Source organism: Monodon monoceros, unplaced genomic scaffold (genome assembly GCF_005190385.1).
Source record: "Monodon monoceros isolate NGI ecotype Baffin Bay Population unplaced genomic scaffold, NGI_Narwhal_1 Super_Scaffold_3, whole genome shotgun sequence".
NCBI lineage: Eukaryota > Metazoa > Chordata > Mammalia > Artiodactyla > Monodontidae > Monodon > Monodon monoceros.
In genome coordinates, this window is record NW_021703780.1 from 20,156,365 (window position 1) to 20,173,446 (window position 17,082).

Genomic DNA, 17,082 nt, shown 5'->3' on the forward strand with positions numbered 1-17,082 from the left:
TTATAATTCCTTCCTGAGTATGTGTCATTAAAGCCATAAGGATTAAAACCTGCAGCAGTTAAGGGAGGAGCATGACAATATTTGTCAGGAATACACTGAATGAATACTTCCTCCTTCCAAAATGAATACCTTGCATTTTCCTTTTTGTTCTCTTAAGGTGGATTTTGGCTAAGGAGGAAGAAAGAAAGGAGTGTCAACAAGACACAGAAACATTTCAAACTATTGCCATCTTCAAATTATCTCTGAAACTAAATTGCAATTTGTTTATTCAAGAGTTTATTGCTTTAAAAAAATAGTACATGCTTTCCTATTATCATTTTTTTTAATTCTGTGCCTTCTTAGATAAGTGCTTTAGCATAAGCTGCCATCTAATAATCTCACTTAACAAGAAAAGGAATGATCTTGTTCTTTTTCATCTTTACAAAGACAAGTGGCCAATTGTCTTCCAGTGCAAATTCCCCTCTATGACTCTTGTTTAATTTTTCTAAATGACTTTTTAAAACACATCTCATAAAAAGTCACTCTGCTTTAGTAGCTATTCAAAGCTATCTAGTGTTTCCCATTAGTTTGGCCTCTAATTTTAAATTTCAGTAGGTAGTATTCAACCATATTGTCACATTATGTTTAGCAATAACTGTATGCTTATTATTCGAGTATTATAACCCTTAATTTTTCTTATACTCAATATACTCTCTTTTTAAAAATCATCCATGCTATGACAGATTATCCTTGTTTTGTTCATTGTTATCGTTTTCTTGTGAGCTGGTGATTTTTACTTCTGGCTTTGGTGGTCTTTGAGGGTCCAAGTCAGCCTGGAGGAAAACAGATGAAAACAAAGATATTTAGCTCTTTAGTTACAGAGGCGATAAAATTTACAAAGGAAAAATGACTCACGATTGCCTTTAATCTTATAAATATTCAACTAAAAATAGTTCCTTGGGTTCCCTATGTTGTTTAGTCTATCATCACCCAGTGGACAAGACAATCTCAAACTTTACTTGTTCAGAAGCCCTTTCTGGGACCATAACCCACCACGTGCTTAAAGGGCACAGACTCACCTCTTGAGCTTCAGGTGTTATTTTTCTCAATTTTTTTCTTTATTTCCTTTTGAGCTTTTCTTTTCAACAACATACCTATACTTTTCATTTTAGCATTTTCAGAGAAAAGGGAAGAGTAAAATGCAACAGTCCTCCTCTCATGTCACATTAGTAATCCAGCCCCATACCAGATGTCTTTTATTAGTTTTCTACTAGAATTCACAAATTCTTTGTGACTATGGTACCAAGCACCATCGAGTAGATAAGAGGACAGAAAATGAAAACATAAAGGCAGCTTCTGGAACAGCAACCCTGCCCCTTGGATTTCTCATACATTAATGATATCTCATTACAGTTTGTCTTTTACCCACTGGACTGAAAACTAAGGGTGTAAGATTAGAATTAGCTGGTTTTCAAACTCTGTTCCATGGAATCCTGGAAGTGCCATAGCTTTCACATCCTAAGTGCTTGAATAATTCCCTAAGTGTGAGCACAGATGCACACACACACACACTTCATGCATGCACACAAGTGAGCAAAAGCAATAGAAATACCTCTTCACATCCACTGCCAGCTCCTTGAGACTTTATTTCCTCATCCATTGCTTCTTGAAGCTCATTATTAACCTGGTCCAGTTCCTCGCCATTTTCTTCATTGGTGCCTCTGCTCACACGAGCAGGACCTGCCTGCTCCTCCCTGTGATCCAGGATCTCCTCTGCTTGCTCTGGAGCTTCAGTAGCTTCCCCGCCTCCTTCCTCTTCAACTCCACCATTCATTCCTGAAAAGTCTTCCTTCTGTCCCACTTCCTTATTTTCTTTCTCTCTATCTTCCTCATCTACTATTTCTGCTGGCCTCTGATGGATCAAAAGGAATAATGGATAAAAATAGAAAGTATAACAGAGATTTTTCCATGGCACATTATAATAATGTAATAATTATAATATTACTGTCAAGTGAAACTCCCTTACATTTGCATATATACAGTATATCTTGTGTTAACCTTTACAAATATACCACTCTTCACAAATACTTTCTCATTTAATTCTCACAATCATCCTGTGAGGTTGGTATTATTCCCATTTTACAGGTGAGAAAACTAAGGTCTGGGGAGACCAAGTATCTAGCCCAAGATTCCACTGTTTGTAAGTGGAACAGCCAGAATGAAAATGAACCATGTGACTCCAAAATCAATGTACTTAATCCCCATGGCAAAGAGAAAACTACACTGCAGGATACTTGGCCAATGTCTAGTGGCCCAGAGGAGGAGGTAAAAAAAAATTCTTTGTGGAGAGATTATCATCCCCACCACTAGTGTCTGGTATGTATTTAAATCTCTAAGTATGAAAAAGGGCAATGGCGATGGCCAGGATGTGAAGCCTGGTTTTCTAAAAATAAACATGGACAGCTTTCCACACAACGCCTAAGAGAGTTGACTGTATATCTCTAAATACAAAAAGTGATTGTCGAGGGCTTCTCTGGTGGTGCAGTGGTTGAGAGTCCGCCTGCCGATGCAGGGGACACAGGTTCGTGCCCCGGTCCGGGAAGATCCCGCATGCTGCGGTGCGGCTAGGCCCGTGAGCCATGGCCGCTGAGCCTGTGCGTCCGGAGCCTGTGCTCCGCAATGGGAGAAACCACAGCAGTGAGAGGACCGCATACCGCAAAAAAAAAAAAAAAAAAAAAAGTGATTGTCGTGCAGATCCAAGGCCAAGAAACTATATATTCTTTCTATGAAAATAAGAAACGCTCAAGTATTTTATAAACTAGGCATTTTTACTGTTATTTAGATACATGTAAGTCTGTTTTAAAAGAGAACAGGAGGCCAAGTTCCAGAGCCAAGACTTCAGAGAGAGAAAGACCCAGGTTCAAGTCCTGGCCAGGCACTTACTGGCTGTTACCTAACTTCTTTGACCTTCATATTCCCCACTTGTAAAATGAGAATATAATAAAACTTCCACAGAGATTAAATAAGTTACCTACAGTGCCTAGCAAAGCACCTGGCACATCATGATCCTAAAAAAAAAAAAAAATTAAATATCTTCCCATTTGTTATAATACATTCTTTCCTGGACCTACCATATTTCTTCATTGGCCTTAATAAAGTATGAGTTTTTTAAAGGATAAGGTAGAAACAGAATTTGTTTTATGTTAGGACCCCACTCCTGCCTCTTTCTAGTCATCTGACACTGGACAGGTCAGTTAATCCCCTGGTATCTGTAAAACAAAGGTTTGAGGTGCAATTAACTCTGACCTCCCTTCCAACTCTGGAAGTCCAATCTCCTCTAACTACCCAAATTCTTATTATGGGACTATTAATAGTCTTCTTATAAAAGTTATCATAATGCTCTCAGTTTAGGAAGTAAAGAAGGAAGCAAATGGAGCAGAGTAGACTAAAAAAACTCAGGATAAAATTCAACACATTATTTCGAAGAGGAAAGAGGCAGAACCATGAATTCTTATACTCTGTCCAACATAAAGTCTCAGATTTGATTACATGATATCAAAGATGCCCTTTAAAAAAATGAAGGTTAAAAAAATGAATTCTTAAAATATTCCAATAACCATCGTCTTTGTCATCAAAGACAATGTCATCAAAGACGATGTCATCAAAGACTAAATTAAATAATAATACAGTGCTTCTGCATCTTTCAAATTTCCATTCAGTTGCTTAATGTCAAACTGTGTAGAGCCCTAGTGATCCCTAAGCATGCTGCCCAGGGGGAGGCCCTTAGGAAGGCCAAATGCTGGACAGAAACTAAAGGTGGGAGGGGATGGATCTGCCAGATGATGTGGAAAGAAAAGGCAAGAGATTTATAAAATGAAACCCACAGCACTTGGTAAGGATTTCTGGTTTTTATGCATAAGACCTAAATGAATGAAGGTGAGAAAAATTTTCAATTTCCAAAGAAGAAAACACTATGTTCCCATCTCCACACGCTTGTCCCACCCTCTCTCAATGCAGAGAACAAAGAGGGCAGAGCATTGACGCAGACGCACTAGAAGTGATGACAGGAGAGTGTGGCAAGAGACAGGGTGGGCACTGTCATTGTGAAAACAGAGCAGAGGAAATGTCTGGGGCCAAAGATGACATTTATGTCACTGAGGAGAAAGGGCTTCTGAGGGACCCAGGGAAGGAACCGGCAGCACCAGGAGGTCCAGAGGCTTCCTCAATAAGACACTGGGACAGAGAGGGGACTCTGGGCGGGAGAGAGTTAGAATAAAGAGCCTAATGTAAAATCGATAGCTAGTGGGAAGGAGCCGCATCGCACAGGGAGATCAGCTAGAGGGGTGGGATAGGGAGGGTGGGAGGGAGATGCAAGAGGGAGGGGATATGGGGATATATGTATATGTATAGCTGATTCACTTTGTTATAAAGCAGAAAATAACACACCATTGTAAAGCAATTATACTCCAATAAAGATGTTAAAAAAAAATGTACAGAGGAAAAAAAAAAAAAGGAGCCAACTCAGAGAAACACGGCGGGTGGCTCCCCACTAACCTATCAGAAGAGGCCATGAAAAGGCTCAGGGGTCTTGGACCAAGAGACAGCAAGTTCCCTTGCTGGTGACTGAGGGATTTTTTAGGGGATACTCACAGGGGGACTCTAAGAGACACTGGAGGGCTCTCAGGCACCATGACTCGAGCTAATGGGCCTGGAGCAGCTGTTTGTGCTGGGCTAGATGCCAGGCATTCAGAGACAAATACAACTGTGACATCAAAGAGCCCAGAGCAGTACTGCAGCACATCACGTGATCGTGGGGCAGGAGGAAAGAGCAGTAACTCAGCATGTGGCAGCCTGGGGCCATATCCCACACAGTCTGGGCACTGAGGTTTCTACAGCACTGCGTGAATGGTGTCCATAGGTGGAGAGCAAAGGACAGGCAGCAAATACACCAAGCAACCGTCACCCGTATGTGCCGAATGTCACTCTCAGCATTCATACCTTCATCATTTCCTAAAACCCTCACAAGAACCCTACGAAACAGGCTTCTGATGCCCATTATATGAATGAGGAAAGTGAGAAATCCCTCAACGCTGCCTGCATCACACCGCAGGTGAACCAACAGGGTTAAGATGGAACCCAAGGTGGTCTTGTCTCAAAGTCCTATATTCTTTCTCCAAGAAACAACACAAGCAGTTGCTAATGTACCTAGCACTGCTGCAAGCACACCCAAGTATACTTTCAATGGCCAGAAAATATGACGTCTGCAGTAGGCAACATGACTTTTATTGTTTAAAGAATTACTGACCTGAAAACAAAACATTTCTGGATTTCTATTAAAGACTGGTAGATCTAGGGAAGGAACGTTATAAACATTGTTAGGCAGAGTACTTGGAGCAGGACATAACGAAAATCCAGAAATACTACAGCGCTAATGGCCAATGAGAGCAAAAAGATTTCTGTGCAAGTTACCTCTGAAAATTGGATAATCGTGTATCGCACTTCTAGAAATTGTAATCCTTACTGTGCCTAAAGTTGCCTTATTCAAAGCAACTTTGGGTTTTGGTTTTAAAGAGAAGTTATACATCATTTTTAATACAAAATCTTTAATAATGATACCAGAAAATTCAAATTTTAGTGTAACCATTCAGGAATCTAGATATGTCCCTTGCCTCTGAGAATCTATTACAAGAGCTTGCTAAAGTCTGCTAAGGTGACTACGGCTGTCTAAATGGGAAAAAGTCTGTTTTCCTTTACTGATATCTGGATTTATACCTAAAAGTTACAGAATGATAGAGTGTTGGTTTCTAGTTTTTAGTTTTAAGTCTCTCATCCTACCCCTTTCTTTGCTCCCAATATCCAAACGCATATACATTTTTTTCCCCCTTTAATGAAAAGAGCTGGGCTGGGATATACCCCAATCTCTTTTTAAGGATAGAGACACCTAGCCCTAAATTCAGCTCTGTTCTCTTCGCTGTTATTACCACGACTACTAACAAGCAGTATTATGCTTTCATCCCATTATTTCTATTAGACTTTCCCAGCACAGCTATTTTAGTAGTCATCAAACGAAGCCATATCTGGTTGGCTCAACTTTAAGAAATGCTGGATTATGGGGCTGAAATACCAATTTGATCAATTTAAATAAGATGGTAACATTAGTTAAAAGGCTTATAATCCTTTAAAATACCCTGAGTGTAGTACGAAATTTATTATTACTACAACACAATTCAGGACAAAAAAAAGAAAGAAAGAAAGAAAGAAAGAAAAAAATGCTTCTATGACAGATCTGTAATGAATAAATGAAAAGCAATGCGCTTTTTGGTGTAATCTCCTTTGAAGCAAGCATTAAATTATTAAAGATGTTTCTAGTGTATACATCAATCAAATCATCCCCATAAGGAACACTGAGTTTTACACCCATACACACGCACACAGATAAAATCTATACCGTGGTAAGGGCCTACAAAGAAGTAAAAAAAAAAACAAAACAGCACTCCTTCTATAAGAGAGTGGGTGTCCATTATTAGATAGCCACACTATATTTGAATAATGTGTTCCCACTCCACCCCACCAAAAAACAAAACAAAACAAAACTTTGCAACTATTTAATTTCTTCAAAATTCCCAAGTAGTTCTCAGCCTCTGCCCGTTTAGCTGGCCCTGCCTGATTGCCCAGCTAAGCAGGGACAGTCACAGCCAGCCAGACGCCAGTGTTAGCGCAGTGAGCCAGGGGTGACGTGTACACAGGACCCATGTTCCACCCGCACCTCAAAGAACCTTACAAGATTCCGATGATGTTTGCAATTTTGACAGAGAAAAGTGGACACAGGAGGCAAAAGGGCGAGGGTGGAGGGTGTGGGGAGAAAGGGACAGGGACATGGATGGAAAAGGTAAGAGTTAGACATCGCAAGTTCAACTTGAGAGAGTGAGGAAGGAGGAAGAGAAGCAGGAAGGGAAGAACCCTCTTTCCCAGATCCAATCACACTGTCCCTTTTACACTGAAGGGAAGCAGAGCTCCCACATGTGACGCTGCCTCTCCTTCCTGCAGAAGCCAGTTCTCATGTGATTCCAAGAGACTGTGTTCATAACTGAAGAAGCTCGCCAGGCAGGGGTGGGGGTTCCTGGACAAAATTTCTGCCTGCTGATGTTTTCTACAATGGTGATGTCAGCTGCGCGAAATGAAGCAGCCGTGGTCTGTTGGGAAGGCAGGGGTCACTGCAGCTTCAGGCTAGTGAACCCACCTCACCCTTTGGAAACTGAGGATAATAATGACCTCACAGAAGTGCAGTAAGGACCAAACGAGATCATGCACATGAAAGACCACTATAAACTGAAAAAGCTACAAGTATATATATATATATATATATATACATATGTGTGTGTGTGTGTGTATGTGTGTATGTTTATTATTGTTACCACTCCATTTTTCTTGCCCTTGGATGGAAAGAGTTGAGAGGCTGTTGTCTGATGAAATAGTATAATACAGGATTTGCACTACAGTCATGAAATCGTATTCTAGTGGGCCACTTAGAGCAGTCTCCCTTCTAAATCTCATTCACGTGAAAACAAACAAAATATATCAAGACACTTAGCAATTATCTTGCCCTTCTTAGTTAATACAGTTAATATGCAGGCTGATGTTCAACTTCTGGTCCAATGAGACGGTTAGGTTTGATTTTCATAAACTAATCACCCTTGCTTTTAGTTACTTAGTTTATTCTTTGCTTCTGAGTTCCCTGGTATGCACTTCTCACAACAAATTTACCATCCAATAGCTTTTATTTTTTCTGAACTCTATTCACTCTTAAAAGTAATACAAATGTGCCAGCAGTAAATACCAAAAAAGGGTGACCTCCGTAAATGAGTATATGCATTTAGGTAATGCACGACTTTGTCTTCAGTTGTAATGACAGGTTGGCAGTAGCCGGTTATTCATCCTGTTTCTCCTACCTTTACCCGGAAGGCTCTTCCTTCCCTTCGTTAGACCCACCTTCTCTCGAAGCCTTCCTGGTCCCCTCAGGCAGTTGTCACTCCTGATTTGCGCCCTCAGAACACCTGTCAAACTCTAATCACAGTGTGCCATTATCCCCTACTTATGTTTGATATGAAAATAGTGAACGTGGGGCACTTCCCTGGCAGTCCAGTGGTTAAGCCTTCGCCTTCCAATGCAGGGGGTGCGGGTTTGATCCCTAGTCAGGGAGCTAATATCCCACATGCCTCTCGGCCAAAAAACCAAAACATAAAACAGAAGCAATATTGGAACAAATTCAATAAAGACTTTAAAAATGGTTCATGTCAAAAAAAGTCTTTTAAAAATAAAAAGGAAAATTGTGAACGTGAATTGTTATCGAGTACGTAGATGCCTCAAACGATGTTTGGAATGACTGTGGAATAATGGGGAAATAACCTCGGCTCTAGGGAGGCCTTCTGGAAGTTTCTAGAAGCAAGGGCTCTTTCTTCTTCATCTTTGTGTCCATCACCACATTTCCCACAGGATTGTAATTCATCGTCTTGAATTAAACCCAAATGTGCCTCCCACAGATAAAAGCCAACAGAGTATGTGCCTTCAGGAAAGGACAGATGATGGTGACAAGGCTCACGTCTGTTGCACACTCTCCAGGGACCTGGTCCTATGTTCCATGCACCTCATATGCCTAATCATATTTAAACTAACCTCACCACCATTTGAGGAAAATACTATTCCCATCCCAACTTGCAGATAAACAAACTGAAGCATAAAGAGATAGGTAAACTTGTCCAAAAGCCCCACCAATAGTGACAGAGGGATATGAATGCTTTTCTGACCACAGGACTGTACTATTTCCCCAAGATAATGTACAGAGCAACATTCCAAACTCAACACGATGCTAAATAGTTACTCCCAGCCTGTGTCTTCTAAGCCAATGCCTCTCCATCACCGGGCATCTTGTTAAATGCAGATCCTGAGTCAGCAGTTCTGAGCCTCTGCATTTCCAGCAGCTCAGGTGCTACTGATGCTGCTGGTCCCCAGGTGACACTTGGTGAGGCTCTAAACCACATGTAACACAGGTATGGTCATAAATACACCACCACCCCTAAAAGACATCTTTGGTTAAAATTTCTAATTGTAATTATGCCTCGTTAGATGAAGGTCATATTTTAACTTAAAAAATATGAATTTTATTGAAAACTGGGAGAAAATAGTACTGACTGTTGACAGAATGATATTTAGCCATAAAGACAGTTCTACAAGATTTATTCTAATTACATCACCCTGCCACTCTTTCTTAGGAGTCACTTTATAAAAAAGAAACACATCATTGTTGCCAAGGCGATAAACCAGGAAGATATTTTTACCTGTGCTTAAAGGTCTTCTCCCCTGGTGTTTATGTTGAATTTAGTCAATTTGTGACTAAAATTTTAAGAGAACCAGTTTTCAGGTAGACACTGTTTCTCCATCCTGAACTTTCAGGACTAGCTCATTCTTGTGAGTAATTGTGTAATACTATATTCTGTATAAAGCACAATTCTTACATTTCGCTGGAGTCAAGAAAGGGTATTCATTATACTCTCCCCTATATACTCACTAAACTGATGTATATAATGACTGCACAAATCATTTAGATGGTTCCAGTCTCAAAGCCTCACTGACATCAAGAACGTCTGGAGTGCAGCTAGATTAACAGACATATTACACATATATGTACAATTACAGATAATACGTACCCTTAAACATAGAAGTGTTTATAAGAAAGGTGAGACTTTTACCTTTTAAAAAGCACTTTTTTTATCATAAGCAATTGCTCTTGATACTGTTACTAGAAAAGTGACACCAGACTTTCTCCTTAACATGACACCAGCGTTGATATTCCAAGTGCCTTTTTGCCTGCATTTGCCTACATGCATATCTTACTATTTATTTTGTAAGGGACATCCTGGGAAAATGGTTGATTTGTATGGCAAGACAGAAAAGGTCTGGTAGTTGTTATTGCTGTCTGCATCCTAGCAGGGATGGCTCAGGGGAAACCATAAGTATTCAGGTTTTCTAGAGAATATGCATGCAGTTACAAAGGTTAACTCAGGAGTCCTGAGTGGTAAGAGGAAAGAAGATGGAATATTGAAATCGTATGGAAATGAGCCACAAAATATCAGAAGCATCAATTACTTGGAAGGTATTTTCACAGACAGATGAGGCTGCTCAAGTGACTTACACTTTAAACTCACATCACACCTTTGACAGTAACAGCAGCACCAAAACTTGGAAATGGGAAAAGGCATCTAAACAGACACTACAGCTGATGTCCCACCCACTTTAGAAGTAAGTGTTGGGACTTCCCTGGTGGTGCAGTGGTTAAGAATCCACCTGCCAACGCAGGGGACGTGGGTTCTGAGCCCTGGCCAGGGAAGATTCCACATGCCGCGGAGCAACTATGCCCACGCGCCGCAACCACTGAAGCCCATGCACCTAGAGCCCGTGCTCCACAACAACAAGAGAAGCCATCGCAATGAGTAGCCCCTGCTCATACCAACTAGAGAAAGCCCATGTGCAGCAACAAAGACCCAGTGCAGCCCAAAATAAATAAATAAAATATTAAAAAATAAATTTAAGAAAAAGTAAATGTTGCTTTTTCTTATATTTATATCAGAATTCCCTGAGGAGTATATTTGAATGTTTAAAACCCTCGCTATCTGAGATAACAGCACACGCTACAACTTTCTAGGCAAGAGAGCCTACCTAACCACCCAACTGTCCTCCTCATTCTTACCTGTCAGGTCTCCCTCCCTGAAATACACTAGACCTAGAAGCTGGAGCTCAGAACGCCCCCCCCCCACACACACAAATGAAAATACTACCTTAAATGTCCATTTCTCCATGAAGCATTTGCTACCTTTGAAATTTGGGAGTAGGATTTGTTACAGGCTTTGGATAGAAGGTGTTTCTGTGGATTTGATGGCAGAATTCAGGCAGAGATGTTGAAAGTAAAGAAGTTACTACACTTGTTTTTATTTCTGTTCCCATAGAGACTAAAATCATCTCCTACCCAAGCTGAATGAGGTGTTTGGAAATAATCAGTTTCAATTTTTCATGACAGCAAAGTACTGCTTCCCGTTTTCAGCTTTCAGAGGCTTACATTCACAGAAGGGAAAAAATGGTTTAATATGGTTTGAAGTACAATGGCCTACAAGAAAGGGTGGTTCTATTTACAGACATGACCCTCTAAGGACACAGGGAGAGGGAAGCTTTGGCCAGCCACCTGCTGAGAGCTGGCTCACCCAGGCCCACTGAACTCCACAAGTTCCCACAACACTCATAGGATAAGATATAATACCTTGAAAACTTATACTTATATAGCTATTTAGCCATCTTAGAAAAAAACCTGCCCCATTAAGTTTTCTCACTTTAGAAGCGTTGATTTTCTTTCGCTTACATCAGAAATCGCTGAAGGCTATGTTTTAATGTTTAACACCATTTCCATCAATTAAACACAAATCAACAAAGGTGATGTCACAGAAGGCCTTGTTGATGATGCACAGGGAAGTTAAGAAGCCAGAGCATCCTCATCTTAACTCTTCCCACTGTGTGTGATGCTTATAGCACCAACCGCGAACACGATTCACTAAGAGGAGGTGCCCTGAATGCAGAGAATGGTGAAAATACTGTTTGTACGTAATTCCTTTCATTTCAGGGAAGGCAGTGAAGGCCGAGTAGCCCTTCGCACAGATGGAATCTGTTTGTGAGATAATTAGAAGCCCCTAATCTCCCCACTTCCCTTCCTTGAAGTGTTGAGACAGAGCACCAGACTGGAAGCCAGGAGCCCTGGGCGCCTGTGTAGACTCCCCAACCCCCAGCAGGCTGTGTGTTTGTGGGAAAATGGCTTTCCCCACTACAGTATGGGGATTTGTTTCTTCAATGGCAAAGCAAGGAGTTTATTCCAGCCGCCTTTCTGGTTCTGAACATTTCCTAATTCTTATTTTAATAAATACATTTCACTGAAATAGATTTAGGGGTCTGGTCAAAAGAAGCAGCCTCCTTTACCTTTCTGTGTATTTTACACATGAACATGAACAAGTAACACAAACAAGCTCTCCATTGAGCTTACCCTTCATAAGAGAAGCTGTCGGTGACTGCTGATTCTCCAGAAGGGACAAAATATGTCAATGGGCATATCTGGACTTCAAACCTCCTGCTTCTGGTTATAGCCTCTAGGCTGCAGATTCTTTAAAATGGCATTGTGTTCTATATGTGTAGATCAATCATCACAAACTTAAACGCCCCCAGTGGCTGGGCAAATAACATAAATGTGTAATTCAGGACAGGTGTGAGGTAATAGGGAGTGCTGAGGTCTGCAGTAAACTGAAGAGTACACGCCCACTAAAGAGATTCCATATTGTAAGCCCTGGGCCAGCCAAAAAAATTCTCTCATAGGAGATTTGGTCACAGGCTGCCAGTTTATCAACCCTACTGCAGATTCTATGAAGACAGTTTATTTTCACAGTGATGAATTAGTGTGAAAGAGATTTCTGGTTAAACACAGCAGACTGAATAAATGTGTGTGGGGGGGGTGGTTTGTAGCTTCCTTCCAATTTCCCTCTAAATTTTAGGTAAGGGCAACTTTAAAAGGGATGAAGCTAGAGAGACACAGAAGAGTGGAATTTTGGAAACAGCCACAGAATTTGGGAAACTGTAAAGGCACTGGACATGGGGCCGATTAACAGCAGAACCAAGTAAGCTAAAATTTGAGTCTGTAGGGAGGGGAAGCCAAGAAGCAAACTTTGCACATTGAAAAAACCTATAGAAGGCTTGGGGATTGGAGGCACCATCTGTCTCTGGAATAATGGGCATAGGTATCGATATAACTAAAAACAGGTGGATTGGCTTAGAGTCTTTAAATGAAGGAGGCAGACTCCCAAGATCCCCTTGCTGACCTTGGAGAAATAAATGAGGTTTATTCTTTAAAGATATTGAACTATAAGGAAGCTGCACTCAAGCACAGTGAGAACAAGGGCACCGTACTGAAACCCAGAAGGATACATCTCTCTGCTTAAAGTCTTTTACTTAAGGTCCCCAAGCCACCGTCCCACAATCAGATCCCAAAGTGCTCACAGCCAGGCTTACACCATTAAGGCAAGAGGTTGAAAGACTCCACTCAAAAGAAATAGACCAACCCAAAGGAACTACACAGATACTGAAAATTGGAGGTACGCCAATGAAATGGCAAAACGAATCACTCTACAGTGAAACATCCCCAGCCTGATGAGCTCTGCCTGTGCACAGAGAGTTTCCTTAATGCTTCCTTCTAAAATCTATCCAGACATACACCTTAAATTTATACAATGTTACATGTCAAATATATTGCAATTAAAAAAAAATCTAACCAGACAACCAAGAAGAGCCTCTAACATGGAGACAGAGATCATGGAGATAGAAAGATAGAAAGAAAAAAGAAACAGAAGAAACAAACATAGTTCTGGAAAAGAAAGTTTAAAATAATAGGTTAATCCTTGGAGAAATAAGGGAAGAGACCACATACATAAAATAAGAATAGGATGCTATAAAAAGGAACATTCAGAGAATATGAAAGAGCTCTTAAAAATTAAAACCACGATGGCTAGAAAAAAATCAATAGATGGAAAATAAACCCTGAAGCTTGTTGATTTTTTTTTTAAAGTTGAGAAAATAGAAAAAAATCCATAGAGGTGGAAAGTAGGAGAGATAAGTAGAGGATCAATCTAGGAGGTCCTATATCTGAATACTTGCAGTTCCAGAGGAAAGTAAAGAAATAGAAGAAAATTATCTAAGACATAATTCAACAATTTTTTCCAGAACTGAAAAACAAACATTTTCAGAATAAAAAAGCCCATTGAGTGACTTCCCTGGTAGTCCAGTGGTAAAGAATCTGCCTTACAATGCAGGGGACGTGGGTTCGATTCCTCGTCAGGGAACTAAGATCCCACATGCTGCAGGGCAATTAAGCCCACGAGCCACAACTACTGAGCTCGCACCTCAACTTAGAGAGGCCACGTGCCACAAACTACAGAACCCGTGTGTCCTGGAGCCTGCGCACCACAACTAGAGAAGAGAAAACCCGCACACCACAACTAGAGAGAAGCCCACGCGCTGCAACAAAAGATCCCACATGCCTCAACGAAGATCCCACGGCTGCAACTAAGACCTGACACAGCCAAAAATAAATTAAATAAATAAATAATAAATAAATCAATCTTAAAAAAAACACAAAAAGCCCATTGAGTACCCAGTCGAATAAGTAAAAAGACCTGCACCAAGGCACATAACTGGAAATTTTCAGAACACCAGGAACAAAGGAAAAAGCCTAACAGCTTCCAGAGAGAGAAAAAGGATTATTTACAAAGGATCAGGAAACAGAATGACATCAAACTTCCCAACTGCAAATCTGGATGGGAAGGCCAACTGAGCAACACATTCAGAATTCTGAGAGAAATTATATCTAACCTAGAATTTTATATCTAGTCATGCTTACAGTCAAGTTTGCTAGAGAGAAAAAAAAAAAGACATTTTCAGACATGCAGAATCTCAAAAAATAAAAGTTCCTCCCATGAAGCTTTTCCGAGGCAGCTGCTAGAGGTGAGCTCCACAAAAACAACAAAGGTATAACCAAGAAAGAGGAAGATGTAGAACCCAGGAAATAGGGAATCCATCCACGGGAGAAGCAAAAAAATTCCCAAAATAATGGTGAAGAAAAATACCAGGATGACTCTGAAAAGTAGATCCAAAGAACAACTAACCAGCCTGAGGCAGATGATCAAAAGGCTTGAGAAAAAGATCAAATTGAGATTTATTATCACTGTGTACATCTGAGTACATCAAGAGGAGACCAACAGTTCTGGCAGAGTTTGGAGATGGCTTGGTAATGACTACAGAGAATAGAAAACTAATCAAATGAAAACTTAGAAAACTAAGCAAATGAAAAAAACATAGGCAATTACTAAAATAGGGAGGAGGAAAAAGTATTACACAAGAATATTTCTCTATTCCATGAGAAACAGCTAATAGCTCAAATCGGTTAGGTCTATAGAGCAGGAAGAATCCAGGCGGGGAAAGCTGGGGCAAGTGGTTGCAATTTTTGTCATAATTTTTCTTGGATTGGTTGACTTTTAAAAAGAGTACATGTGTAACTTTGTTATTAAGGATTTATTACGTTTTAAATCAAGCAACAAATAAGAAAATAATATATACCACAACCTCCAATTTTAAAAAAAAGAAAGCTTTCACTGCTCCTGTGTTCATGACGCTGGTTTAAATGCTATTTAATGAAACTACTTAGCATAAAAACATCTTGCAATTCTCATTTTATTACTACTCAAAATCGACTACAAATGGATGGAAAAAGCTATAAAACAATCCAAAACCACGCTGAAGTTACAATCCACATCTTCTGCTCTCTTCTCTCAAACGGAACAAAATCCAAAATATAATTGCTTCTTTGCCTATTTTATAGGTATGTATTTGCCTGTGTCTTTGAGATGGTGGCTTCTCCTGCCTGATCTTTACTTACTAGAGGCAGTTTACTTAACTATAATGGAACGGTCTCATTTCTTGCCTCCTTAGCTTGGAAAAGCATCAGTTTATAAATGGAACACAATGACACATAAGTCATTGGTGCCAGGTATAGCCACAGGTATTAGTTAATCAGGCACTTCCTTCACTGCTTACGGGAAACCAGATTGATTTAGAATGTGCATGCAAAAAAATTAATTTTTAAAAGAGTACTTTATTCTCATGAGACCTAAACTCTCCCCTGAGAAAAGGTATTTGTTCTGGCCTCCCCAAACCTATAAAAGAATGTGACATTCTTCAGTTTCCCATGGGTTTGGATGTAGTATTAGATCCAGGATCATTAATTTGTCTCTAAAAAATTAAGAGTCTAGACCTTGGGACAGAGCTCAAACATGTTTTTAGCTGAAATTAGTCCACAGTGCCCCATTACACACACTTAAACACATAAACACAATGCCAGATGGGATCAGTAGAGGCTATGAAAGACTATGGAAGATCTGAAATTTTTCCATACTTAACAAGCTAACACATTAGCCTGCCATCTCTTCATGGGTGCTGGCAGAAGACAAGAGACTACTGGGTCAGAGACAAAGGACTTTATTGCTCACAGCAATAGCAGTAGCCAGAGGATCAGCATTTGCACCCACTCCCTGAGGCCCCATTTCCACAGGGCAATGAGAAGGGGGTGATACACATGGTGGCTTATATTACAGGGGAAGGACCCCATGCTTAGAGAACCCAAATCTTTTTTCTCCAAATATTTTCGTTGTGATAAAATAAACACAGCAAAAAATTTTACCATTTTAACTAGTTTTAAGTATACAATTCAATGGCCCATCTTTTATAATGGATAGTAAACGTGCCTGACCTTTGCACTCTAGGGAGACATTATCTTTATTATACTGGACCATCAACAAACCTAGCCTTTGATCCACACCAGGATTTCTCAGTCTCAGCACTATTGACATTTTGCACGGGACAATTTTTTGCTGTGAGGACAGTCGTGTGCATTACAAGATATTTAGCAGATTCCCTGGCCACTACCCACTAGATGTCAGTAGCACTCCCTCACTTATAATGATCAAAAACGTCTCCAGAAATTGCCAAATATCCCCTTGGAGGCAAATCACCTCCAGCTGAGAATGACTGCTCCAGAGGAAGTCACTATCTCTGTCTTTTGAGGCTGTTCACTACACAAACATCCTTGAAAAAACAGTCCAGAACAAAGGCAATCTGTGCCTCTACTCACAAAACATGCAAAACACAAGAGATCCATGGAGAACCGCCTCTCAACAGAGGCCTTAATATTTACTTCTGAAACTTGATCTGCTTTTCAGGCATAGATAAAGTACTTGGCCAATTTGCACATGATATTACACGCACACACACCCTTCTTCGTGGTACTTTGACTAAAGTTACAACATGAACCATTTAGATGATAGGAAACAAGTTCAAAGAAGTTAAGTAGGTATGGCCCGAAAGGAAACGTATGTATCATTTACAGCTGAGCCAAGTAGTATATAATAGTTCTTTTCTTATGCAGGAATTTTTCCCCTCCTTGGGTTAATAATTGGCTTTTGTGGGGGA

General features: G+C 40.3%; 1 protein-coding gene across 1 annotated transcript in view; it reads right to left on the reverse strand.

Annotated features, from left to right (window-relative positions):
- Positions 1 to 259: 259 nt before the first annotated feature.
- Positions 260 to 17,082, reverse strand: part of DCDC2 (doublecortin domain containing 2) — a 152,940-nt gene continuing 136,117 nt past the window's right edge. The window contains exons 10-11 of the mRNA XM_029243996.1: positions 1,592 to 1,891; positions 260 to 812 (exon numbers count right to left, since the gene is read on the reverse strand). Of these exons, the coding sequence (XP_029099829.1) occupies positions 714 to 812; positions 1,592 to 1,891 (399 nt within the window). The 3' untranslated portion in view covers positions 260 to 713. The remainder of the gene's footprint in view (positions 813 to 1,591; positions 1,892 to 17,082) is intronic.